At 41.8% G+C, this 24,882-nt stretch overlaps 3 protein-coding genes across 4 annotated transcripts in view; all 3 read left to right on the forward strand.

Moving 5' to 3' along the window:
- The window catches only part of kif19 (kinesin family member 19), a 31,588-nt gene extending 18,033 nt beyond the window's left edge, over positions 1-13,555 (forward strand). Inside the window, 19 exon segments of the mRNA XM_018666000.2 lie at positions 419-529; positions 608-695; positions 1,742-1,878; positions 5,351-5,476; positions 5,589-5,687; positions 5,689-5,784; positions 7,502-7,648; positions 7,774-7,896; positions 8,154-8,310; positions 8,451-8,625; positions 8,854-9,052; positions 9,144-9,414; positions 9,614-9,738; positions 9,840-10,003; positions 10,158-10,263; positions 10,832-10,955; positions 11,458-11,846; positions 12,129-12,297; positions 12,394-13,555. Of these exon segments, the coding sequence (XP_018521516.1) occupies positions 419-529; positions 608-695; positions 1,742-1,878; positions 5,351-5,476; positions 5,589-5,687; positions 5,689-5,784; positions 7,502-7,648; positions 7,774-7,896; positions 8,154-8,310; positions 8,451-8,625; positions 8,854-9,052; positions 9,144-9,414; positions 9,614-9,738; positions 9,840-10,003; positions 10,158-10,263; positions 10,832-10,955; positions 11,458-11,846; positions 12,129-12,297; positions 12,394-12,521 (2,934 nt within the window). The 3' untranslated portion in view covers positions 12,522-13,555.
- Positions 13,556-14,337: 782 nt separating this feature from the next.
- Positions 14,338-18,935, forward strand: si:ch73-127m5.2 (uncharacterized protein LOC561202 homolog). 2 transcript variants are annotated; one of them, XM_018666020.2, is made up of 5 exons: positions 14,338-14,513; positions 16,063-16,730; positions 17,039-17,239; positions 17,336-17,465; positions 17,552-18,935. In XM_018666020.2, exons 2-5 carry the CDS (start codon positions 16,337-16,339, stop codon positions 18,021-18,023), a joined length of 1,197 nt encoding a protein of 398 aa, XP_018521536.1. In that variant the 5' UTR covers positions 14,338-14,513; positions 16,063-16,336; the 3' UTR covers positions 18,024-18,935. The 2 variants fall into 2 exon arrangements, with proteins under 2 accessions (XP_018521536.1, XP_018521526.1); XM_018666010.2 differs by having other exon boundaries at positions 14,338-14,479.
- A 250-nt stretch (positions 18,936-19,185) lies between these two features.
- On the forward strand, positions 19,186-24,227 carry si:dkey-21e13.3 (uncharacterized protein LOC100150043 homolog). Its single transcript, XM_018666034.2, has 5 exons — positions 19,186-19,847; positions 21,909-22,016; positions 22,773-22,895; positions 23,037-23,162; positions 23,281-24,227. Exons 1-5 carry the CDS (start codon positions 19,754-19,756, stop codon positions 23,811-23,813), a joined length of 984 nt encoding a protein of 327 aa, XP_018521550.1. The 5' UTR covers positions 19,186-19,753; the 3' UTR covers positions 23,814-24,227.
- Positions 24,228-24,882: the final 655 nt, after the last annotated feature.

Genomic DNA, 24,882 nt, shown 5'->3' on the forward strand with positions numbered 1-24,882 from the left:
CAGATGCTATGAATGTCCTTGACATGTGGGCTGCTTGTTGGGTCATTATGCTCTGTAAGCAGTATGTGGAGTATGGCAGATGGCTTCAGTGGATTCCCATTTGCATACATACATACATACATACACGCTATGAAGTCCCTGATTTCAACAAGGGGCTGTATTTGTCACAAGTACAGCTCGTCATATACCGGAGAAGTCAGCTCCCCTTGACATTATTTTTAACATATGACATTTCTTACAGTTACTGATTGTGAAATGCTGGAGAAGGAAATGCTGACTAAAAAGTTTCTCAACTTTTGGCTTAAAAAGAATTATAAAAATTGCAAAAAGCAGTTGCTTGTTTTTCCCCTGTCCTTGCTTTTTTAACGTAACATACTGTGTCTCTCTCTCCCCTCTCTGTTGTCCTCTTCATCATTAGATGGTGGTTCTGATGGACCCCATGGAGGACCCAGATGACATTCTGCGTGCCAACCGCTCCAGGGAAAAGACTTACATGTTTGACGTGGCATTCGACTACTCAGCCAGTCAGGTCAGTTGAGAGTAAGACTTAAATTTATACAAATGTGGTACGGCATGTGCGCTTGAACCCTTCCTTCTTCCTGTGCAGGAGGAGGTTTACCGAGCTACAACCAGAGGGCTGATTGAGGGCCTCATATCCGGCTACAATGCTACTGTGTTTGCCTACGGACCCACAGGTTTGTTTGCGTGTGTGTGTGTGGTGGTGTGTGTGGTGTGTGGTGTGTGTGGTGTGTGTGTGTGTGTGTGTGTTGCACATGAACCAGGTTGATTACTTGTGACTCTATTTAAATGGAGGTGTATCATCAACCAATCATAGGTGTTAACTTTCTGGCCCTTAATCTCTGTCCAGCCTCAATCTGAGTCAGCTAGTCAGCACACACAGGAAAACGATGACACATCTCATTCACATCTGTTTTGGTTTTTAATTTTAGTGCAGGTCTGATTAGAGAATGAGTCATGCTTTACATCCCACATTTCCAGTTGGTAGGGTCAGACTGTCAAAGAGTAGTTGGGCACTATTTAAGTTACCCATCTGTCTCTCTGACTTCTTCTCCCTTCTGTCTGTGCATCTGTTCCAGAGATTCACAGATCTTCTTCTCTTGTGGGGAAGTAAACACAAGGGTTTTCAGTTTTATTTTTTTACATAATGTAACCAGGAGTATAGTAGTAGTAGTAACATCTTCAAAACTGCTACTATTGAAGGGCCACAAGAGTGACTTATTATCACCTTATAAAGTTGTTGTGGGAAACTTAACACCTGTTTCCATTCACAAATTTAAGTCCAATATTCACTCTCTTTTAACTCCAGTCTGATCTCCAAAAGCCCCTCAGGGAACATTAGCTGCTAAATGCTTCACTATGTTCTCCAGCATTTCGTTAACATTGTCTGTCTGGTTTGGTGCTGGCAAGGTAGCATGAAGTTGGTTTAACAGAGCTTTATTTTGCTGAAAACAGCTGTTTCAGGAAACAGTTCTGATGATAGCAGTAAGAAAGAGCAGAAACAGTAAAGTTACGCACATAAAACCAAAACAATGAGCTGAAAGATGCTAAAAAGCTGAATGTAACTGCAGAATTGGTAATAACTCCCTGTGGGTTTGTTGATATGAGTAACTTCTTTCACATTAGCACCATACCACTGAGTAACTGCTGTAATGTACCTTCTTTGAACCGAGCTGATAAAAATTTGAGCCATTTTTTCTTAAATTTTCTTCACTGTTTCCAGGTTGTGGGAAGACGTACACCATGTTGGGGACAGACAAGGAGCCAGGCATCTACGTTCGAACGTTAAATGACTTGTTCCGTGCCATTGAGGAGACGAGTGATGACATGCTGTATAGTGTCTCCATGTCCTATCTGGAGGTCAGAACATTTTCCCACAACTTGTTTCATGTATTCTCATCACGAACACACAGAATCATCTAGTTAATGCAACTGTGATGACACATCTTGTAATTGGCCTGCAGCGGGGCTCGAAATGTTATAGCCATTAACTTGATTGCTCATTCAGAGTTTAGAGATTTCTACTGATTTCTTCACATTTGAACTGCAGATATCTATCTCTGCTTCTGTCAGCATCACATTTAGAGCCTCTTCTTTCGTGTCATCTGTTTGCACTGATAACATCTGTGGTTGTTAGCTAATGCCAAAAGCAGGCAGATACTACTGGTGTCACTTTACTTTTCCCTGGCATCCGCGTCACATCTGAAATGAGCTGAGCTGAGCACCCAGACACAACTGAACGGACTTTGGAGAATACTTTAATTCTGCACTGTTGTATGTGTATGTTTTATTTACCTTGTGTTTCTTTCTTATTAGCTTGTCTTGATGCTGTTTTTATGTCTCATGTAAAGCACTTTGATTTGCTGTTTAAAGGTGATGCACAAATACACCTGCCTTGTCTCCCCCTCCTGTAAATGCTTACTGCTGTTACCTCAGTAAGAGAGTTGCTATCTTTCGAAAACAATTTTTTTCCACAACAGACGTGAAATTCAAAGGCACAGTGCACCACTGGAGCAATTGTTGAATGTCTATAGCTTGCTTTCAACTGTGGTTTTTGCAGCTCGCTTTGACTGACCCTTATCAACGGCCATTTAGCAGCTTTGGCGTTGTATTGTAAGTGGAGGCAGTTACTGACAGAGCGGTGTCTGAAAGGCTGTACATCAAAGCGAAACATCAATTTCTCCAATTTAGTCTGATTTCTCCCATTTTTACCATTTGCCTGTTCTTTTTTCTCTACACAGCGTAGAAAAGGCAAACTGCCAAGTGGTGCTTTTTTTAATCAGAACTCCAAGAAGACATACTGGCAGCCTGTTTTGTTTTGTTTGTCTCTCTGTGAGATTCTGTAGAGTACAACACGCTACTGACTAACAGAATGCACGTGCATGTTGTTAATTGGCCAGGTATCAGCTGTAGGTGTCTGAGTACCAGATCTTACGGAAAATGTCAGGCAAAGTGAAGTGAAATGAGGCAACTTGAGGCGATGCAAATCTTTAAATCAGTCAGACTTTGTCAGCAGTAGTTCTTTCAGATTGGCTTGGAATGCATGCCCTTTAGATGGAGTTTGTTTTTCAGTATAGTGGCACAAATGGAGACGTACTGAAGACATCACAAGGAGACCAGAGGATGGTTGTCATGATTTTGTGTTGTTGTCTGTTACAAGATTTACAAATACCATAGTAAGTAACTGACTGCATGCTGTAGGCATAGGGGTTTTACATATTGTACTGTATTGGTGCCTTTATTACACAGATGCCTGCAGTACATTTAGGTGTAGAGTGATCTGTGGTCCTGCTAGCTGAGTTTTATCTCTGCCCTTGTCAGAGGATGATGAACCACAGATAAGACAGCAGGCTGATGATGGTGCCCGCTGGCTGTGGTTCCACACCTCATTGCTAAGAAGCAGGTACAGCTCAGACTGTGTGTTTAATGACAAAGACATTAATAGAACTGGGTACAGTGGAGTTGGCTTATTTGACTTTGATTGTAGTAACTGAGCCTCACTTGTGTGACTCCTATGTAAAGAGGTAATTTGTGTCTTTTCTATAGTGGTACAATGAGTCTACAGTGTATATGGTTTTCACCATTTTGCATAAATTTCAAATGCTTGAACTGAGTTATTTATGAGCAGTTTTCACCTTGCATGTAGCAAGCATGTAGCAGCTACTTGGTTTTTGAAATACAAAAAACATTGGCAATTAACTGCCTCATTCAGGATCATTTTTTAAAGCATTTTAAGTGAATAAATTGTTCATCACAGTTAAGCTTTTTTGGAAAAGATTTTAGCATGAATATAAAGAAGAATGAGTCATATTTATTCAGAAGTGTTCAGACTGTCAGGAAAGGAAATGAGAATGAGAGAAAAAGAAATAAAAAAAGGGTTGGAGAGAAAGGAAAAAAGGGATGAGGACAGAAAGAACAAGACAGAAATGACTATAATCCTGTATACAAAGAGCAAATATAAAAAGAGCATTCAGCCTCCAACAGAAAATGAAAATGACACAATATAAGTACTTGTTGGGTTCAAATTTTATCTGTCGAGAGGTGGGTTTGCATCAGACATCAGACATGGAAATTACATTTTGTATTTTCAGTGCCAAACGCTATCATTATGTTTAGTGATTGACAATGTTATTGAAGCTCAGCCCCTTAGTGGCTGTCTGCGTGGGTGGAAGTGAAAATTTGCCCATTAAAACGCCAGTCATAGAGTCTGCATGTTCTCTGACATGTTCTCTGACCTGTATTGAACTCCTCATGATGAATCCTGACACAGGGCTGTGTGTGTGACGTGTGTGTTTGCTGTTTCCACGGAGCAATCTGTTGCCACTGTCACCACAAAGAGGTTAAATGGCATTTTACAGCCTGACTGAGCGATGTGCACACATCTGCTCCTTTTCTTGTTCAAATCACGCTCTCTTTCACATGTGCAATCTCTGAAACACATGCACAAACACACGTACAGCAAATGCAAATAAATATACACTGTACAGATAAAAAAAGCTCCTCCAGTTATTCTTTACCACCTTAACATACACAGTGTCCCTCACCTTTTTCTTTTATGTTTACTTTGGTTTGTTGCCTATTCTCCTCATATTTAAGAGCCTTTTTTAACTATGCTAGTGACATCACTTTAACGATGGCAAAGTCTGTTAGTTAGTCAGTTCACCACTTTGGTCCAGCCAGAAATTTTCAACAAATAATCATTGGCATGAAACTGAATGAATCTAACTGACACTTGTGACCCTCTGACTTTTAATCTAGCACCAAAACTTACTGTAAGTGCAGCCTAGCATGGCTGTAGACTCTTAAATCTTGTTCAGACTTCACCAGCAGTGAAATAGGGCAGAAGGAAAAAATAACAGAACAAATACCAAACTGTCAGTGTCAGTAAAAGCATCCCCTTTTCAGAGTTTGTGGCTGGGGTCTGCTCAACAAATAAAAACTGCCCAGTGGTTTGTCATTCAGTATTCCTTTTCCAGGATGTCACTTCCTACACTTGGCTTTTATGTGGGTAGAGGGGCTTTCGCTGCACCTTCAATAACAGCGTCAAAGAAGAACACTGACATTCACTTGATGACTACCTGCCACCCAACAAGCTGTGGTTTCTAAATGACAAGCTGCTGAAAATACAGTCCTTGATGTTTTTGTACCTGGTTTGGGTGTGAGTGTAGGAGGCCTGAAAGCCTGAATGGGGCTTTTTCTATGGACATGAACATATTTCTCGTTGTACATGTTTATAACATAAGGAACATAATTGGATGTGGCCAAGCAATAGCATAAACCTTCGCATTTTTTCTGATCTGACAATTTTATCTTTCTATCTGTGCCTTTTTAGATCTACAATGAGATGATCCGGGACCTGCTGAACCCATCCTCGGGCTTCTTGGACCTGAGAGAAGACTCTAAGGGAGTGATTCAGGTTGCCGGCATCACCGAGGTGTCTACCATCAATGCCCAAGAGGTGAGATGAGCCAAACCCTGCACTACGTGATTCATTTATTTTTATGAAAACACTCAGATTTCATCCATGGCAACTGCAAGCCCCGCAAAGAATTCTGCCTGTGTGTTGTTAGATCATGGAATTGCTGATGAAGGGGAACAAACAGCGCACCCAGGAGCCCACAGCCGCCAATCAGACATCGTCTCGCTCCCACGCTGTGCTGCAGGTGGCCTGTCAAGCAGCAGAGCCGCTGTCGAGATGTCCTGCAGGAGGTCCGCTTCGCACGCCTCTTCATGATCGACCTTGCCGGCTCTGAACGAGCAGCACAGGTGTGTGCGTACATATACTCAGTCAGGAGGTGTTTAAATGGCTGAAATCAATCAGGAGTTGCACAGGTGGAGAGTTATTTAATGTGTGTGAGTACAGCGACTTTCTGACAAATTTAAGTTCAAGTTCAAAGACTTAGCTAATGTGTCTACTAACACTGCTCCTTTTAAGCCTGTATGTATACATTACACATGTATAGCCTGAAAACCTACAAGGGTCTGCTTTGTGAGTGTGTCTGCACTCATGTAGCCTCTAACTGTAGTCTTCTCACTGGGGATGCTTGGCAGCGGGTTTTTACAACAGTCAGAGGATTGAGGTTCCCATAAACCTCAGGAGAGTTTAATAAAAGCCTCTTTATATCTGCCATTATGGTCCAGTGTGCAGTTTATTAAAGTAATACACTGACCTTTTGGTAAATGGGATCACATTAGAGTGCAACACGACACTCTGCACCTTCACAAAAACAAGACAAGACAGCTATAGTTATTGGTGACTGTACAAATAAAGAGGGTGTAAAGTATGGTTGTTATAGAACAGTGTTATATATAATAGTATAACACTCTCATAAACCATTTTTCTGTCCCGAACACATGGTCTTTTAATCACATTAGAAGGCATCAATGAGTTTATTCATGAAAACAATAATGCCTGCACACTGATTCAAAACACAATTTACCCAATATGTTGATATATTCTTTTAACTGAGGCAATTCTGATCATCATGTTATCACTTTCCCTTTTTCTCTCTGTATAATCATCAGAGGAAAGACTTCATCCCAAAACATGGTCATACAGGGAATCATTTAATTGTTTAACAAGAAACAGGCAAACCAAAGCAAAACAATACTATACACATAACCTTTAAAGCAGAAGTAGTAAAAATTGAATATTGAAGACAATAAGCCGTTTCATGACTACAAAATAAATAATTTTACAGCACAGCCAGTGACATGCTGTTAAGCTGCTGTGTTGAGATATTTGTCTGTGGTGTCACACCATTACAGTTGTTACTTGGGTGGAGAGGAGCAGGATTGTTTTATCAGACAGACAGAGAGTATCTGTGAGCCAATTCATGTTCTGGGTTTTATTATTACTTGACCTCTTTGAAAGTAGTCAAATTTGTTGGGAGCAGTTTTTCAAGTGGAGTCTGCTTTTGTTGGTCAGATGAATAGCGTGTCATTGCCGCCCACATTTGATGTCACCACATCTTTGTACACCACTAGAATAACGTGTAAACAGTCAGCAAGTGAAAACACTTCTTTACCATGGAGACTATTGATTAATAGCACATATAGCCTCCATTAAGAATAGCAGAACAGAGTTGTTTGTCGCTTGAGGGCACAGGGAACATTTTCTCTGCCTCTACAGAAGAAGAGCCCATGCTGTTAGTAGGAGCTGGAACTGATTTAGTTCAGTTAAGTATTGATGGATGAAAGGTAGGAGGTAATGCCATCTCCTGGGCAAGAGCGGAAACGTAACAACTACTGTGAAGAAAACCAGCCAAGAGGCTACATGTTTAAAGGACTGGCGTTTAAAGCTCCTTAAAATTTCTTTTCTTCTGTAACGTTAAATATTCATGACTAAATAAGCAATGATCAAAGTTTACAAAAAATCAGTCCCCAATTTTAGCTGGGGCTCTCATGGCTCTCGTCTTATTTCTTGTCAGCTGTTGACTGTTTTTGTCACTCACATCTATCTGTCTGTCTGTCCATCTGTTAGACTCAGAACAGGGGTCAGCGGTTGAAAGAGGGGGCCCATATCAACCGCTCTCTCCTGGCTTTGGGCAACTGCATCAACGCGCTGAGTGACAAAAATGGTAACAAGTACGTCAACTATCGAGACAGCAAGCTGACTCGCCTACTAAAGGTATGACAATTCAAAATGTAGAACTCCAGTCTATCATAACTGTTTTTTATTATTCAGAATTCAATTTTTGTAGCTCTTGCATCCATATTTTTTTTTAATCTCCTTCTTACATCTTTGATTGACAGGACTCGTTGGGAGGGAACAGCAGAACTGTCATGATAGCCCATATCAGCCCGGCCTCTGTGGCTTTTGAGGAGTCTCGTAACACGTTGACGTACGCTGACCGTGCCAAAAGTATTCGAACGCGGGTGAGTTCAGAACACATATTTTCATGTTTGAGCTTCTCATCAAGTTCAAAGCCCTTAATCCTACAATAAAATATCTCATTGTATTTCTGGAAAATATGCTTCACCTTAGGATATTTTCACTAAGCATATATACAGTAGTTTTATAAGGAGTTAAGAGCCAAATTCAGCCGCTTGCAATCCAATTTTCTGTGTGAAATTTGAGATCCATAGATACTTAATATTCTTTTCTTTGTCTTTCTCATCACTGTGTGCTTCAGGTGAAGAAGAACCTGATAAATGTGTCATACCACATTGCTCAGTACACTAACATCATCTCAGACCTGCGCTGCGAGATCCAGCGGCTCAAGAAGAAGATTGCAGATCAGGCGAGCCGCCAGGTCAACTCAGACCGGGCTGACATCCGCCACGTCCAGGGTAAAGTCTCGACCACTCTGTCTCTTCCAACCAAATAAAGCTGTTTTCTAATATTTGTATTCTACAGTGCCTGTTTATGACTGTTTCCATTCTAATCCATTCTGCCCTCCTCTTCTCTCCTCATCTTTCCCCACTTGTAGCTGAAGTCCAGGCCCATTCTAGCCAGCAAAGTCGAGCAGAGATGGACCAGTTGAGGGAGCAGCTCCTGGATGCCTTCCGCCAACAGATGGAGATCAGGAAGAGCCTCATGGAGCTGGAAAACAGCAACATGGAGATCCAGATCGACACCTCCAAACATCTACTAACCATTGCAGAGTCAGTGTTTAACATTAACTCTGTCTTTATTTCAGATCTGGTCAACAATTTAACTACCGATCAAATCTAAAGTAGTGTGCAAAGTGTATTAAACACCAGTTAATGATAACAACGGTAGTTCTACTTCCTGTCAGCAGTGAATGAACTAAAATTATGGCCTAGCTGTAAATTATAAACCAGATGACTTTTTATTGGTAATTAAAATGTTTATTTCTTTTTTCTCCTTAGCTGGGAGCAGGAGCGGAGTAGGCGCAGGAGGAAGTGGCGTGCAGAAAGGAGAAAGGAAAGTGTCAATAAGGATGAAAGCGAGAAGGACTCTGACTCCCCAGAGTCTCCCCCTGACAGCACTGAGACCCAGGAAGTGGCAATTGCCCGGGAAAATCTTGTCACACTCATGGCTGAACAGAAAAGGATTCACAAACAGAAGGTAGAATTGTCAAGTTTTATATAATCTTTAACCACATGAGACAAATCAGAATACAGAAATCTGATTAGTTCCTGTTGTTTTTCCCCTTAAGACGCTGCTCGAGCGCAGGTTTCTGGAGCTTCGAGACCGCGCCCGACGCTTGGAGGAGCTGCTGCCTCGGCGGGTGAGCTCAGAAGAGCAGCGTGAGGTCCTGGGCCTCCTCTGCAAGGTTCACGAGCTGGAGATTGAGAACGCAGAGATGCAGTCCCACGCGCTGCTCAAGGACAACGTTATTCGGCAGAAAAACTTTGTGGTGCAGCGCTTCGAACAGTACAGACACCTGTGTGACGAGATAATTCAGCAGCAGAGACAGTTCATTGATGGTGAGTTTATCAGCATTTACATCAAAATGTGCTGTAAAGCCTCTATTAAATATCTGTTTTCGGTTAATTGTTGTGTCTGTCCTTTCCAGAGATAAAATGATGCTGAAAATTATCGTTTGTTTCAGCCTTAGTCTGGTCTTTGTTTTGGGTACAGTTAATCTCTGGTTTACTAAATCATACCTGTGCCTGTGTGTTCCAGACCACAGTCTGTTAGTACCCCCCCACCTGCAGGAGCTGTATGATATGTACATGAGGGAACTCGATGAGAGGAAGCTGGACAGAGCCATGGCCCTGGATAAGGTGACCACTAGGCACACCATCAAGGTAACAGCATAACAAAATGAAATTTATTAGTAAGGTCATATAGATGTGCATGTAGATGTGATACGAATAATTCCTGATAAATGCTGTGCTCTCATTTCCAGGAGGGCTCTCTACCCAAGATCACCCTTCCTAATCAAGGTCGCGACAACATGCAGGACATGGACTCAGACCAGGAGAGCCTACGCAACATGTGCATTGATAACAGACGAGGCCAAGCCAAAATTCGTAGACACACCTTGCCACCCATTCTGCCTGAGCCTGAGCTGTAAGAGAACATCTTGTTCATATAGTTCTCATACAGAATTCATCCAACGACTGCACATAGAGTAATATTATAGTATGTGTCCCTATACTTACATGTTCCAATGAACAAGTTCATTTGAGGTTCTCACTTGCATTCTCTTTTTTCCCTGCAACAGGGATAATAACAAAGTGTTCAAAAGCAGCCCTCATGCCAGACAGATGAAAAACTCAGCTGTAATGACGCCACCTCCCATCCACATTAACGGGAAGGGCAACAGAGAGGTGAGGACAATTCTAATAGGCAGTATTTGCCCTTGTTCATTCCAGCTCAGTAACTATCCCTGAGAGATGTGTCATGCTGTGAATTAATACAGTCCAGTCAGGTGTCACATTTCAATTCAAGCAACACAGTTTCCTGTTTGAATTAAACTCAGATATTTTGCTCTGGTTGAACCCTTTTATTTTCAACCCACGCACCCGCATAAAAGAATCTCCAACCTAAGCTGTCACAAGTATTCACTCTCAGCTCTTGTGTTCAGGGTCTTTGCTCAGCTTTCCATGTTGAAATTTCCAAACCAGCATAAATGCATTTTTGTCTCCAGTTTGAAATAATATTATCTCCATCTAATTTTCTCTCTATGCAAATGTTTCAGGAGTGTGACTCATAGACAAGTTGAAGTAAGAAGAGCAATGAAAGCTAGAATTCAAATGACCTATTCAAAGTCAAAATGTCATTTTTGAGAGAGAGAGAGAACTGATTAAGATGGCACTCAATCTGACCTCAACTGAAAGCAAAGGACCTCAGTGAATGTCTGATCATAATGTGGCTCTCTGCATTTCCTGTCTGCAGCTGCAGCCGCTAGCTCCCGAGAGCTCTCTGAGCTACAGCCATCTCAGCCACAGTGTCAGCAGCCACCTGGACTCATCACCCGAGAGCAGCGAGGCCGGGGCTGATATCCCCCTTTCACGAAATGGTAAAACGTTCAAACTGGTGTTTTAGTGAGTGGAGTGACATTTGATGATGCGCATTAAACAGCGCACAACTAGAAACACTTTATAAGCCATGGATGCTGCATCTGGACATGTTTTAATGCACTTCTTAATTCACTTTTTAACCATGGAGTTTGGGATATTTTAACTTGAACAATTTATTTGAATGTTTTTTGCCTTTCTGCCTGTTTTAGTCCAAAACCCAGTTAATTTAATAATAGTGTAAACCAGTGAGACTGAAACCAGCAAATATTTGGTATTTTTCCTTCATAAATGACAACTATGTAATTCATAATTAATGGTTTGCTGTGCCCAAACAGCATGATAAGTGATTCTCTTTCTTTCTGAGGTTGCCATTTGACAGACAGTAAACCAACTCTCAACTCTTTCCAACTCTCTCACCAGATCCATGTCATTGAATGGGTAGAAGTAAGAAAAGGCAATATATTAAATAAAAATAACAAATATCTCCTTGTGTCCCCACAGAGCGGCAGCAGATCCTAAAGGGGGTCCAGAACATTGTAGTAAAAGCAGCCCGACGTCGTTCCAAAGCCCTGGAGGTGGATGCCTTGCGGTTACCCCCTCCCCCCTCACCTCTGGACCCCAAGAAGCAGAAAAGCAGCCTCTCTTTGAGCGAGGCACCTCCGAGATGTCTGCCAATGCGGCGCGGCAGGCAGCCCAGCCCTGAGCTCAGGCACGCCACCTCAGACGATAATCTGTCCAGCAGCACCGGGGAGGGACCCAGCCTGCAGGTGACCTGGACGCGCCCACGTAATCGTCAGGTTGCCACCAAGAACCAAACGCCCAGAGAAGTAGACTTTGAGGCTCGCCGCAAGAAGAGGCGCTCACGCTCTTTCGAAGTCACTGGTCAAGCAGTGAGTTTTTATTCTTTTTGCTGTGTGTACAGTGTTACTATTTGAGGAAATGCTAATATATTTTGTAAGCTGCACTGATCTTTGTAAGACAAATGGCAAGCAGCCTTTGATATACTGTTTCAGGTTATTGGGTTCTTCTTTTTTAAAATGATTGTTTCATATTGTTTTTCTCTTGCCTGTGTGCTATGACATTATATATACTGTACTGAGTGTCTGCCACATGTGGTACTATGTCTTTGTCAATCAATCACTCAATGATTTTGTTTTTCCTCTCACTTGCAGCTCCCTCAAACCAAGACAACGACAGCCCAGAGGTTCCGCCCTCTGGACAGCACATCAGACCCCCATCTCCACATTAACGGTCAGCCCCAGGCTCCTGTGCTGCGTCCCCAGTACAGAGGGGTTCCTCCTCTCGCCAAAGTCAGGGCACCCCACAACAACCAGCAAATAGGTAAACTGTCGCTGTCCATGGCCAGTGGAGACACAGTGTTCCCCTTCAACTATCTTTTTATTGAGCTTTGTCTTTGTTGTTTCTTGGTCTCCCCAGGCTTAAACGCAGAGTCCTCCACAGCCCACATGAGCAACCTGAGGAGAGGGCCCCAGCTGCGGCAGCCCCAGCCCCTCCTCTACATCACCACCACGAGCACCGGGGGCCAGCGCACACGCAGACACTGAGCCATCACCCGCACTTACCCTCAACACCAGCACTAACACCCAAAACCAGCTGAGCCCAGAGGGGAACCCTCTAAATAACTGGACAGCACCCTCACCCATCCTGAGCTCGATTAAAATGAAGACTTAACCCCTCAGTGACTGACATTAGGCAAAATTGTGAGGCAGTATGATGGAGACTGACCAGACACTAGCGGGATACCTCCACACAGGTCTCCTCTGCGCTTTATTGTGGACACTGAGCGATGGCGCTGACAGGCTCTGAAACCCACAAGCCTACAGATGCCAAAGATTGCTAGATGTAAAGTGCGTGTTCTGTTCTTTCAAGTGTTTCCACTTAAGCTTGCTGTCGTGCTGAATTGCTTGTGTTATCGTCAAGTCTGGATGGTGTCAAGCTCATTATGAACACAACACTGTACTAATGTTTGTGCATTACGAGTATATACAGTTTGGTAATGTTTGGTGCTTGCTATGATGGCCAGAAACAGAAACATCAAGCTAATGAGGGATGTTTATGGGGCTAAACCTCATAGTTATGATGTAAATGAGCATCAAGGGAAAACACTGGCTTTATTAGACAAAGCATTAAAAAAGCTGAGAGGATGTAACACTAATGGCAATGTTAAAAACTACAACGAGGAAAGGCCTATTGTCAAAATGTTTCAGTATCAATGTTTCTTGTAGTGAGGTTGTTTCAATTTAATGACACACTGATATTTGAGGTTTTTTGTTTTTTTTTTTTAAAAACTTGATTGTTGTGCACTTCTGGATTTAAGCTCAACCTTGTATCGTCACACACCCCAGGTCTATGCCTTTTTCTTACCCAAACTTGACTGTTAAATGTCATGCTTGTTTGTGTAGATATACAGTGCAGTACCACAAGATGCTTTTCGAGATTAGTTGGCTGTATTTTTAATTAATTATTTAACTGTTGCCTTTTCTTTTATGTTATGGGCATTGACATTGTTTTCATATTTACTACTTTCTACGCTTTATTTTGTACATTTTTTTAATTTGTACCCAAATAAATTAAAATGAAATATGTTAAATGTTTCTTATAATCCAATCTATGTACATTAAGTATTTGTAGATGTGTGGGGAAAAGAAAATCAGGCAAGTTCACACATAGAATGTGGCAACTGTGCCCATAAAGCTTGCAGATTTCATGATTAAAATTAAATATGAAATACAATTGCAGCACAGCAGGATTCAAATCAAAATAGGAGGAAATGTGTCATGTGCTCGGTTTTGGACACATGCTTCAGACTTAACTATTCTATAATATCATGGAAATGAATTTAGTGACGACTCTTTGCGCTGATCTGATGTGTAATATTCTAAAATGTCCACTAGATGTTGCACAGTGGCCACAGTTGGGCAGAAAACTTAAACTGCCCAGGTTCCAAACTACACTATGCCATCTGATGAACAATCTCTCTAATGACAAGACATACAATAGTTTCTATTAGATTATAAGCAGCTTTTTTTCACCTGCAATTTGGCTATGGATGGAGTATAGTCTCTTGAGTCTGGCTCCATTTAGTTAGCAAACATTCATATAACCCTGGAATATTACTGGTTCAGATCTCTTTATTTAAATCTCTCTGAGCCAAATAAAAGTTAGTTAATAACTCTTAAAACGTTTACTTTCACAGAAAGAACAAATGAATAAATAGCCTATAGACTCCATCCCATTGTATTTGGGCCACAAGCCTGAGTCGGAAATCCCGCCTCCTCTGCTCTACTGACACTATTCTTATCCAATAACAAATCACTAGTTGTGTGACTGATACGTCACTCGACCAATGAGCGCAGGGATTACGACTCTCGAGCGGTAGTGCACGTACAGCTGATTTGCAACCCGCCGAAGCAACAGCAGAGAAGGAGTAAAAATGTCGCTGGCTTCGACGCGGACCGTTCTAGGATCAGTGTCCTTTTAAGAAAAATCAGACAGCAAATCGGTGAGTGGGACAGCCGTCACCAGTTGCGTCCAAGGTTAGCGTTTGAATTTGGTCTGTCCCGTTCAGAACCGGAGCAGTTTGACACGGTTTTGTCCTTAGCTTTGGAACGTTTCAGGCCTGCTGAACAATAAAAAAAAACCCAGCCGCGCCGCTGCTGGCAGCCATGATGAATGTTAGTTGTGATAAAACAAATGTTTTGATAAAAAAAAATTTGCGTCATTAGTGAGTAGCTAAAAAGTCTATTTTCTGACAAATAGCTACAAGTTAAAAATTAGCATTGTGATCATTTAAATGCTTATTAAACAGCAGGTGGAGACAATAAAGCTCGTATTTGTACTATTTTCTGAAAGTTATTAGTTTGTGCAGTTATGTGTTAATCACGTATTTGCTTATTCCTCAAAGTTAATATGAGGGTTTAATTGTTTGTGGACACTTGGACAGACACTGTGCTGCTGTTTGAGCTGAAACACAGAGCTGTCCTCTGCTTCGTCTTGTCCAGTCACAGCCCTTTCTTTGTCCCAGAGCAACAGACAGGCAACATGTGGACCCTTAATTTGGTGCATCACCTATTTGTCTAATAGACTAGAGCTGTCGATGTGTTTTGTAAGGTGTAGCGCTTGGTAATTAGGCTTTCTTTTATTTTACATTGCTTATGAAGCTGTCTGTAATGTATCTGGATGGGTCTTGCGCCTTGACGCATTGGGAAAATCACATTCCTGTGGTCCCCTTTCTTGCATAACAACGAATAAATCTAAAAGTAAAACAGAATACAAAGTTGAGCAAGTCAAGGTTTTGAGGTTTTGGACTCGGGACAGGAGAGGAGTGCCACAAGTAAAGAGCATCTGAGATGTTCATTTGTTAATAAATCTTTAGCATCTGCAGTATATTCCTGACCTCCAAACGTAAACATGCAGTGCACAGCCTGATGCCCAGCAGTGTAACTCAAGACCTACACCCACAACATTTCTCCATCAGTGGCTTTTTTGTTCAAAAACAGAAGTGAAGAACATAAGAAAGAGAAAATAGTACATTGCAAAATCATATTAGGACTTCCTGAACCCGACATGTATTTATGCAATTATCATTTGGCATGTTTCTCTTATTTGGTATAATGTTATTAATGAAAATGCATTATCAAATTGTTAAGTAATTTAACTGAAACACTTCTACCTCAAAATTAGTTTTTAATTGTCTAAATCATGGCGTATTAAAATATAAAAATTTTCAGGAACGACTTTGTCCTTTCCACAAAGTGAATTCCCAGCATATAAATACTAATTTTGCCTTAACTAATCCAAACATACAACCCCAAACCTAAAGCTAGTCATTACATTTCAATGGTCCAAATAATCATAATCATCTTTTTCCACCAGCCAAACGTTGGCATCATTTAATTTGGTAGACAAATTTCAGCTACACATACTACAGTCGGTGCATAGTCTCCTCAGATTTGGAAGGCGTTTAGTAAGACTGGAAATAATTAAGTCAGAAACTTTTTCAAATGATTACAAATGCTTAGACAAAGCTAAAAAAAAAAAAAAAAAAAACTAACCATGAATTGTTTGTTTGTTTGTTTGTTTCAGAGTCTGCTGTGGTGTTGCCATGAATGATTATAAGCTTTATAAAACTGTACAAAGAAAGTGAAATGTTGTAACAGCTTCAGTGTGGGCGTTTTTACCTTGACGATATAGAGAGTCATCTTACCTTCCCCTTTTGTTAGGAGGGCTTTAACCATAACCATTTAAAAAGAGAACAGTATAGTGTAACACTGCATGGGACTCTGAGGTAACCTGATCTGATAATTACAGCTTCTGGAGCCTCCTCCCTCAGCTCGAAAGGTAAAACTTCAGAAAAGACATGGACCCATCTACCAGGGTGGTGGGTCTGGATGCCCAGGGGAACATGCTGTTCACGGTGGTAAAGCCAGTTATGGGCATCTTTCAGGTTTCTTCAGAGCAATCCGGCAGTGTAGGGCAAGGGGGCATGGATCTACAGGGTTTATCTGAAAACACGTTGGTCCTCCCTCAAGTGCAAGGCCAGGCTCCGCTAGATCAGAACCAGGTGGAAATGCACAGCATACAGCCTCACATTCAGCCCCAGATGCAGGTTTCTGCCCCAGTCCAGACTCAGGATGTGTCTCAGAATGAGGAGCCGCCACCAAACTCAAGCACAAATTCGGCATCTGGTACCCAGATGCCGTTTGCAGAGGTGTCGTCACTCCTGGATCCCAACATGAAAGGATCTAAGGCTCGTAAGTTTCCAGCTGTCTTAAGATCATACCCTCTGAGTGTTTACCAAACTGGTCCCGTTTTGCTTCTAGTTCAGTGTACAAAACATTAAGGTCATTTAGCTCATTAGCAAATTGAGTATTATCTGACATTATCTGACATATTACCTTTGACATTTAAAATTGTTCAAAGCTAAGCCTTAATAAACATGACAAGGAATTCAGATATGATGAGCAAATTCAGTATGGCATTCAGACTTGACAAAATGCTGTTAAATCCCAACCCTACTGTGTTTATGCAATCACCTCTTCCTGTGTTGCTCTAATTTCAGGGAAGTATCTCATCTCGTATGATGAAATTAAACGCCGCCTGCAGGCCCCAGAGAAGATGTCCCTTCGCTCCTTGGCAGCGTACACTCGGGTCAGCAGAGGCCCGGCCAGCAAGAAAACACTCCTGGAGTCGCTTAATGTACTCGGCCTCACACCAAGCACAACTACCTCTGTATCCTCCTCGTTCTCCAAACTCACTGAAGGTGACAGATGTGTGTTTGTTTGTGTGTGTGTTTGAAGGTATGTTTAAATTCGAGAGCATGGAGTTAGCAGTGTTTTGAATTTGTGTGTGTTCTCAGGTGACACCAAAGCTTTGTGTGATGATATGAAAGATTTCGCCCATGACTACATTGACTACAGCAACATGGCGAAACAGCTCATCCCAGAGACAAACACAGTTCAACACTGGTCCAAAATTATTGAAACTAAGTATGTACAGTATGTCCTCACTGTAACATGGTTTTTCCCGAGGGATTTTGGACAAAAAGAGTAATAACACTCTCTTTTCCACTCAGAAACCACCTTGAGGATATGAGGAAATGTTTCAAGGAACCAGTCAACAGTGGTGCGTTTGATAATGTCACTCATGGCCTTGGCCTGGGAATGTTAGATGTTGCCCTGGACATGATCATCATGGTGATTGAACAGCAGATTCGCATCTTGTCTGGCGCAGCAGCATCAGACCCAGCTGACTCCGGTCCACCAATGCGGCGTATCCGCAGGCGTCACCGCAAAACCCGCTCGGTTGACATCGAGAAGCCTCACAAGGTGTCTGAGGGGGTCAAAGAGCAGGGGAAGGTCATTTCAAAAAGCAAAGGGCGAGGCAAAGCCAGGAAGAAACTAAGACCGGAAACTGGAGCAGCCGGTCCTGTGGAAACCCAAGCGGAGCAGTGCAAGCCAGATGATGTGGAGAGTAACGTCCTTACCCTGGTTTCTGTGGGATATGAGGCGGTTTCCAGTGGTCTCAATGCAGCTGGAAGTGTTTAACACCTGGTCATATGTCTAAAGAACCAATCATAAGTCCCATTCAAAGGGATACACAGCAATGGAGTGCAAGCTCTGCACAAGCTGAGCTGGGTTGAGCTCCTGTGAAGGCGATCACAGTTGTGTTGAGCTCAACATCAGAGTATAATGTCACATCTTGGAGTTCACCTCATGTAGCTGGAGCCAGCAGGCCGTTAGCTTCACTTGGTATAAAGACTGGAAACAGCGAAGCAGTTACCCTGGCTCTGTCTCAATGTAATACATACATTTATCAGCAACACTAAGCTAACTAAGCTAAGCTAAGCAATTGACATCTCATTTTGTAAATCCATACACAAAAACAGAAGCATAAAAAGTAGTGTTAGTTTTGTGTTTCTAGCTTTTTTCTGGCAGGCAGATTTGTTATCTCTGGACAGAGTCAGGCTAGTTGTTTCCCACTATTTCCAGTCTTTATGCTAAGCTAAGCTAACCAGCTGTATCAACATGGTCACTGTGCAGATAAGAGAATGGTATCCATCTTCTCATCTAACTGTCGGCTAGAGGGCAATTAAGCACATTTCCCAAAATGTTGAACTATGTCTTTGAGTGAATCCTCTGTTTATTTAGTAGCAGGTTTAATACGTATTTAGATTTCTAATCTGAATCCTTCTTTTTTTTCCCAACCTAGGTTTTTAGAGAACCGGCAAACTCACAAATATAAAATGTAAACATGATGACCAAGCTTCTCACTGTGTAGAGCAGATAATATCAGAGGTCTGGATTATATTTTTTTGCTGGTTGTACAATGTCTCCTGGTCCTCTGTTGTATTTATTGTCTAGATTTACATTGTTCTGTACTAGAGTAATGAAAATTATATTGTCTGTTTTACTGGAACCTCAAGAGCTGAGTAAAATATAAAGATTTAATTTTCATAATTACTCGAATCTGTCATTGTCTTGTGACAATGTCATAAATGGAGTTCAATTTAAATTTGTTGATCACTGAGTAAAAAGAGATTTTAATTTAGTAATTTAAGTGGCTTTAACCTTGTAGCAGTTGTTTCATTACACAACTCTGGAAAGAAGAAAAGCAAGGAAATTGATTCGAACAAATCCACTTCCTGTTTGAGAAATGAACAGTTTGAACTTGTAGTCCAACTCTGCTTGACATCTTCCATTCTGGGAAAAACGCCATCTAGTATAATATATTTGTGTACAGAAACAGATGCCAGATGCCAACCTGTCTGTGTTGTTGTTTTGGCTTGGATTTTCTAGGAAGCTGAAAGGCATTGTGGGAGATTTAAGGGCCGTAGGAGTATACTCAGCAGAGTCAGCCAAGTGCTAATGCCTTAACTGTACACACACAACACACACACACAGGGAGGAGGAGAGAGAACAGCTTTAGTGAGGATTTTCTCTGTATTAACCCTGAGAGGGGACAGAGAGCCAGCTGGAGCACAAGGACGACAGACCTGACTGTCGTGTCAAGATAGACAACAGTTTTATTTTACACAAAGCCACGGTGCAACATGGGCATTGGTTGCAGCAGTGAGAGTAAAGTGAGATGCAGAGCAGGCTGAAGTCGGTTTTCTCAAGCTAATGACTTCAAAGACTGGCACCAAAAGAAAGAAAGAAATGTGGAAAAAGAAAAGCAAAAGGAGAGTGACAAAAAAAAGTGTTATGGGTTTTGCATGAAGATGTCAGCCTGAGAGAGCTTCACCACCAGCTGTCCAAAGACCACAGAACGGAGCAGAATGGGACACCCTAATGTGCCACTCACATACAGTTACACGCGTTCCCACAGGAACAAACGCAGATCCAGCCAACTGCAACCTTACACACCAAACGGTGAGTTGAACAGTCTTGACTGATGTTTTACAGTGTAAAGGTTGGTTATCAGAACATGTAGGATCGTGACTTACTGGCTTTGACATTGATGTGGTTTTAGTATCTTTATTCATTTACAGAACCAACACACTGTGTTTCATGCTTCACCTTTACACATGGGATCTGTCTGGTGCAACCAGATCCCAAGTTCCCCATGTGTACTTTCATTGTTGGTCACTGAAAAGCTTAATTAGACAAATTAGAGGTTAAGTGCTGTGATTGAAGGAAATTCAGTAGTAGTTTTTGAAGGGAGGAAATGTTATTCATTCACTCTCATTTTTAAATCAGATCAAGAGACTCACATCAGTGACCTCTCCTTTACTTTCCATTGATCCGTACAGAGCCATACCAGTGTTTTTGTCTCTTTAACAGCAAAATATAATTTACTCATGCTAAAACATGCAAAACCACTGGAGTGGTCTTTTACATTTTCTAATATGTCTCCATATGCTCATGTCTTCACTTAAACATCTTGTGTTTTGCTGAGGCCGCACTGCTCATCACTACAGGTCACTGGCCTCTGTAAGTAAACTGAAGGATCACTCAAAAGAGAATTGGATTCACAACTGGAGTGTTTTGTGTTTGCACAGACCAGCTGGGAAAGTCAGACCAAGAAAGTGGTATTTACTGTTGAAGTGTGCTTGACCCGAGCACTTATCATATGAAACTGGTCAGGTCTGCTGTGCTGTATGAAGTGGGCAGCAGCTTGCAGACAGGCTTGGTGCTGCAACTCAGTTTTCAAAATGTTTAATTAATTTCCACCAGAGTTTAAACAAAATGGAATGGAATGAATGTCAAATACAGAAGAGCTATATGTGGATCATGAATTTGACAGTATCTATTAGTGGCTCTATCCTGGGTGGATGTTAACTGATGGCAATATTGATCTCCTCGTGTGCTCGTCAGGTTGGTCCACCACTTTGGTCCAGACTAATGTTTCCCATGAACTGATGAATAAATTGCCATGAAATTTTGTACAGATATATGTGGCACCACGAAGACTGAGCAACCTTTCCTCTAGCGCCACAAGTTTGATATCTGTGCTTTTTGAGTGTATATCCCAACAACTATTGGATAGATGCCTAATACTTTGGTTTATGACCAAATACCCACAAAACTTTTGAAATATTAGAGTGTTAACACTCTAGACTAAGATGGTGACAGTTGTCAACACCGTACCTGCTAAACATTTACATGATAGCATTGACTCTGGGAGCATATTAGCACACTGATGTGATGCATTATCTGAAAATACTGCTGTGCTTGAGTACAGCTCTGTTTGGTTTACTGTGCTGTTGCTGTGCTTTCTGTCTCCAGGGCTGCTGACCAAATAAGGAGAGTAATCAGTGACATTAGACACACCTGGGCCTGGTGTGCCCCAGTGCATTTCAGCCAGAGCAGCTCTCAGTCACTGGGGCAGATCTCTTTATACCACACAACCGTGCTTTAGGATTTTTTTGTTTGTTTCCTTTTCTTCATTTTTATACCATGACATCCATGCCGCAACTTGTCACTCAGCCACTCTCTACACTACTGACTACACAGATTCTTCCTATCTACTTCTTTGCGTTAAATAAATCATTTTGTTATTTAGCCTCACACAGCTGCTGACGTACGTAGACCTGTAGTCCTGTTTTCATAACACCACAAAGACCAACAAAAGTTCAGGAAAAGCTTTTGTTTAAACCAGAAACAGCAGAGGGTGATGTCTGGAGGTTAATCAAGAAGGAATAAAGTGTACTTGTGCACTTAGTCACATTATTCTCAGAGTTGTTTACTGCTGTTCAAAATGCAGCCCTGATGGAAAGCACTGTACCCTTTTTACTGCCAGTATTTTATTACTTCTGTGTTTCCATGTCACATGCAGTGCTTTTTCATGAGCGACCCTGCTTCTGTCTCACCCGGCTGTAATGACGTTCATATTTCTCGTGCTCTCATACAACATCCACACCTAATAGCCTTTCATTTGTGCCCCATTTTATGTCTTTTAATATGTCTCAATTTCTCCATATCTCCCCAAAGACAACCTGAACAATGCATTAGGTGCCATCAGAGTCCTTGGTTTGGAACTGATTGAGGATGAACTTAAACCACATCTGAACACAGTCCTGGCCACCATTAAGGAGAAGAGTGAGTTCATTTATACTCTGTCACTGTGTATATGTCATTTTAAATTTATTATAGGCTATGAAATCGCTCAAGCCTCGACACTACCTGTTATACAGTATTTATCATAACCTGTCATAGTCTTTATGGTCTAATGAGGAGTGTGGGGGTTATTTTTTTATGTCAGAGTATGTCTTTCATTTGAAGTGATTTGAATTGCAGAATAGAGACAGCTGAGCAGCCACTTGCAATTTGCATATTTATGTGTTTCCATACTGGTATACCTTAAGACAGCATGCCTCCCATCCTTAGTGGCAACTATATCATAACAGCTCCCCATTCTGAATGATAAAACCTGTCGCAAAACCACACCGGTAAGGAGAGGGAATTCTGGGGGTTGAGAGGCTGTGAAGGGATCAAGTGTATGACACTTGTAAGTCCCTGGTAGACATTAAGCTGTATTTGTGTCTCGTAGCACGAGAGCAACGGGGGGGGGGGGATAGAGAGGCAGAGGGGGTAAAGGCAGGTCATGGAGATCAAGCAGAGTAAAGATGGAAAACACATAAAGACTAAATTCAATACCTCTCTGTTCAAAGATTAAAGGGACAAGTCATTCCAAAACTAGCCACCGCTACAATGTGATATACATGTCATCTATTTTAATCTGGCAAGCCAATTTTTTTCTTTTTTTTCCCCTCATAAAGTGGTTAAAATATCATTAGGTTTCTAATGTACTCGTGTCAGCGTTGCATTTACATGTATAATTCCTCTTGTGTCCAGAGAATGGCGCCGCTGAGCAGGTGGTGATCAGTGGGATTCTGCCAATCCTGGCCCTGTCTCTGAGGAGCAGAGGGCCCCTCACTCTGCTGACTGCAAAACTAGTGGCTGAACTCGCCAAGGAATGTACGTTTATACAGATATATATCAGATCAGTCATGCACTGGAGCTTCAAGCTTTTGATTCTCTAAGCCTGGCCAGCACTTTAATTTTTTGGTCATTGTAGCTTCATGTTCACTGATTGGACGTTTTTTTGTTTCCTTTCAGCTGTGGTTCGTAAAGGTTTTGGTGACGCAGGCTTGGTTACAGCTCTGCTGTCGGTGCTGACCAGTACAGACCAAGAACTGCTTCTTCACGCTGTAAGGGCAATCTCAAGAATGTCTTACGACAGCTGTAAGTGAAGGAAACCAGTTACAAACATGTCCTGAGAATGTATTGTAATGTGCATGTGTCATTGCATGAGACCAACACTAATTATCTTCTCTGCCTAACTATCCTCTGTCTCCTTCAGCTAAGCAGCAGGAACTGTTATTGCGTCGAGGTGCAGTGCCTCGTCTCGTTGCCATCCTGCTTCGTTTTCCAGGTAAGGAGCCCCTGGAGGAAATGTGTCTTCAGGCCCTGTGTAACCTCAGTGGCATGGCAGTGGCAGAAGAGGCAGGGATGGTCTGGGAGAGGGGCGTGTCTGTGAGGCCGGGGGAGTCTGTGTTTCATGGCGTCTCTCCTCACACCTGTGGTTTCGCCTCCTCTGTGACTCTCGTGCGTGTGTCTCAGTGGGCACCAGGTCAATACGCGGTCAACATCGAGGTTTTCCAGCGCTGCTCCTCCTCCTTCTGGAACCTTCATGGGAACAAACGGACTGCTCGTTGGTTCCCATTCTCCAGCGAGGGGATTTGTTCAAATCTGTTCAAGCTGATCAAGTTCTCTACCAGGAACGTTCCTCGGACAAAAAGTCTGAAGACTCGCATGTTTCCACACTTTTCTCTGACAGCTGAAATACTGCAAACATGGTGGCCTAACATCAATCATACAAGACTGAGTGGTTAGTATAACTGATGATTGATATGCACCTATACATCATGGGAATGTTTACACACAATAAACCTGGACATGCTCACTTGGATTCCTGTTCCTGTTGACTTTCAGCTTTTTGTTGGCATTCCTTGGCTCAGTTTGTAAGTTAGAAAAGGACTTGTCAACAATGCACTTAAGGTAAAACAGTTCATACCAGTTCATTTCAACTGATTCAGCCTATTACGGAACTATTCCACATAGCACTGTTTGTTAAAATGCTGTTCATCAATAAAAAAATTAGATCTCTAAACATGAAAACCTTAAAAATAAATGCTATGATGATGTCCTTGCTAATGATTTGTTCACAAGTGCTTGAAATAAATGTGAATTTCTGTTCTAAGCAGCAATATCAATATACTTTAAATAATAAAATGTCTTGACATTTAATGTGTGTATGTGTCTGTACAGCTGGCAAACAAGGTGCTTAAGTATTAGGCATCAGCAGTAAGCTTTTAAATAATTTGTGCAAATAAATCACTCATGCAGGGATTTGTACTAAATTGCAGTATTTGAATTATGACATAACAGAGTATACTACAGGTTTTTTTCAGTTAAAAAAAGTTTAACATAAGTCTAACATATATTTTATGAAGTACACAAGCAGTAAATACATATTACTATTTCTTGCACATCGGGAGAGCCCAAATTATCAAGTTGTGTGCATGAGTAAAAAAAAAAAAACCCTGCCAAGTATGTAAATGTGCTGTTAGTTTTTTTTTTTTTTTCTTTCTCCATTTTGTCTAACCTGCTTCTTGGTAAAGGAGGCCTTTCACCTTTTACTTAAGAGTCCCAACACCATGGGTCATCTACTCTTAACCCTAACCATTTCCTCAAAATCCCACAGGTGCTTTGTTGACATGAGCCCCAAGCGACGCAAAGCTCAGAGATCGTAAACGATGCCTCCTGGATACGCCTGATCTGCTAAAAGCTTGGCTGCTGCACTTGGCTCAGTAATTTGATTCAAATGGGTTTTAGGCTCCAGGGGAAATGACTATGGAAGTTGTGAGAACACAGTCAGAGGTCTACCCAGCTAGAACACGGG

The sequence above is a fragment of the Lates calcarifer genome, linkage group LG23, assembly GCF_001640805.2.
Source record: "Lates calcarifer isolate ASB-BC8 linkage group LG23, TLL_Latcal_v3, whole genome shotgun sequence".
In the NCBI taxonomy this organism is placed as follows: domain Eukaryota; kingdom Metazoa; phylum Chordata; class Actinopteri; family Centropomidae; genus Lates; species Lates calcarifer.

Coding starts and splice junctions, on each gene's coding strand:
- si:dkey-21e13.3 (XM_018666034.2), top strand. CDS start 19,754: ATGGGACACCCTAATGTGCCACTCACATACAGTTACACGCGTTCCCAC. Junction 22,017..22,772: donor GGCCACCATTAAGGAGAAGA/GTGAGTTCATTT, acceptor TCTTGTGTCCAG/AGAATGGCGCCGCTGAGCAG. Junction 23,163..23,280: donor AAGAATGTCTTACGACAGCT/GTAAGTGAAGGA, acceptor TGTCTCCTTCAG/CTAAGCAGCAGGAACTGTTA.
- si:ch73-127m5.2 (XM_018666020.2), top strand. CDS start 16,337: ATGGACCCATCTACCAGGGTGGTGGGTCTGGATGCCCAGGGGAACATG. Junction 17,240..17,335: donor GTTCTCCAAACTCACTGAAG/GTGACAGATGTG, acceptor GTGTGTTCTCAG/GTGACACCAAAGCTTTGTGT. Junction 17,466..17,551: donor TCCAAAATTATTGAAACTAA/GTATGTACAGTA, acceptor TTTTCCACTCAG/AAACCACCTTGAGGATATGA.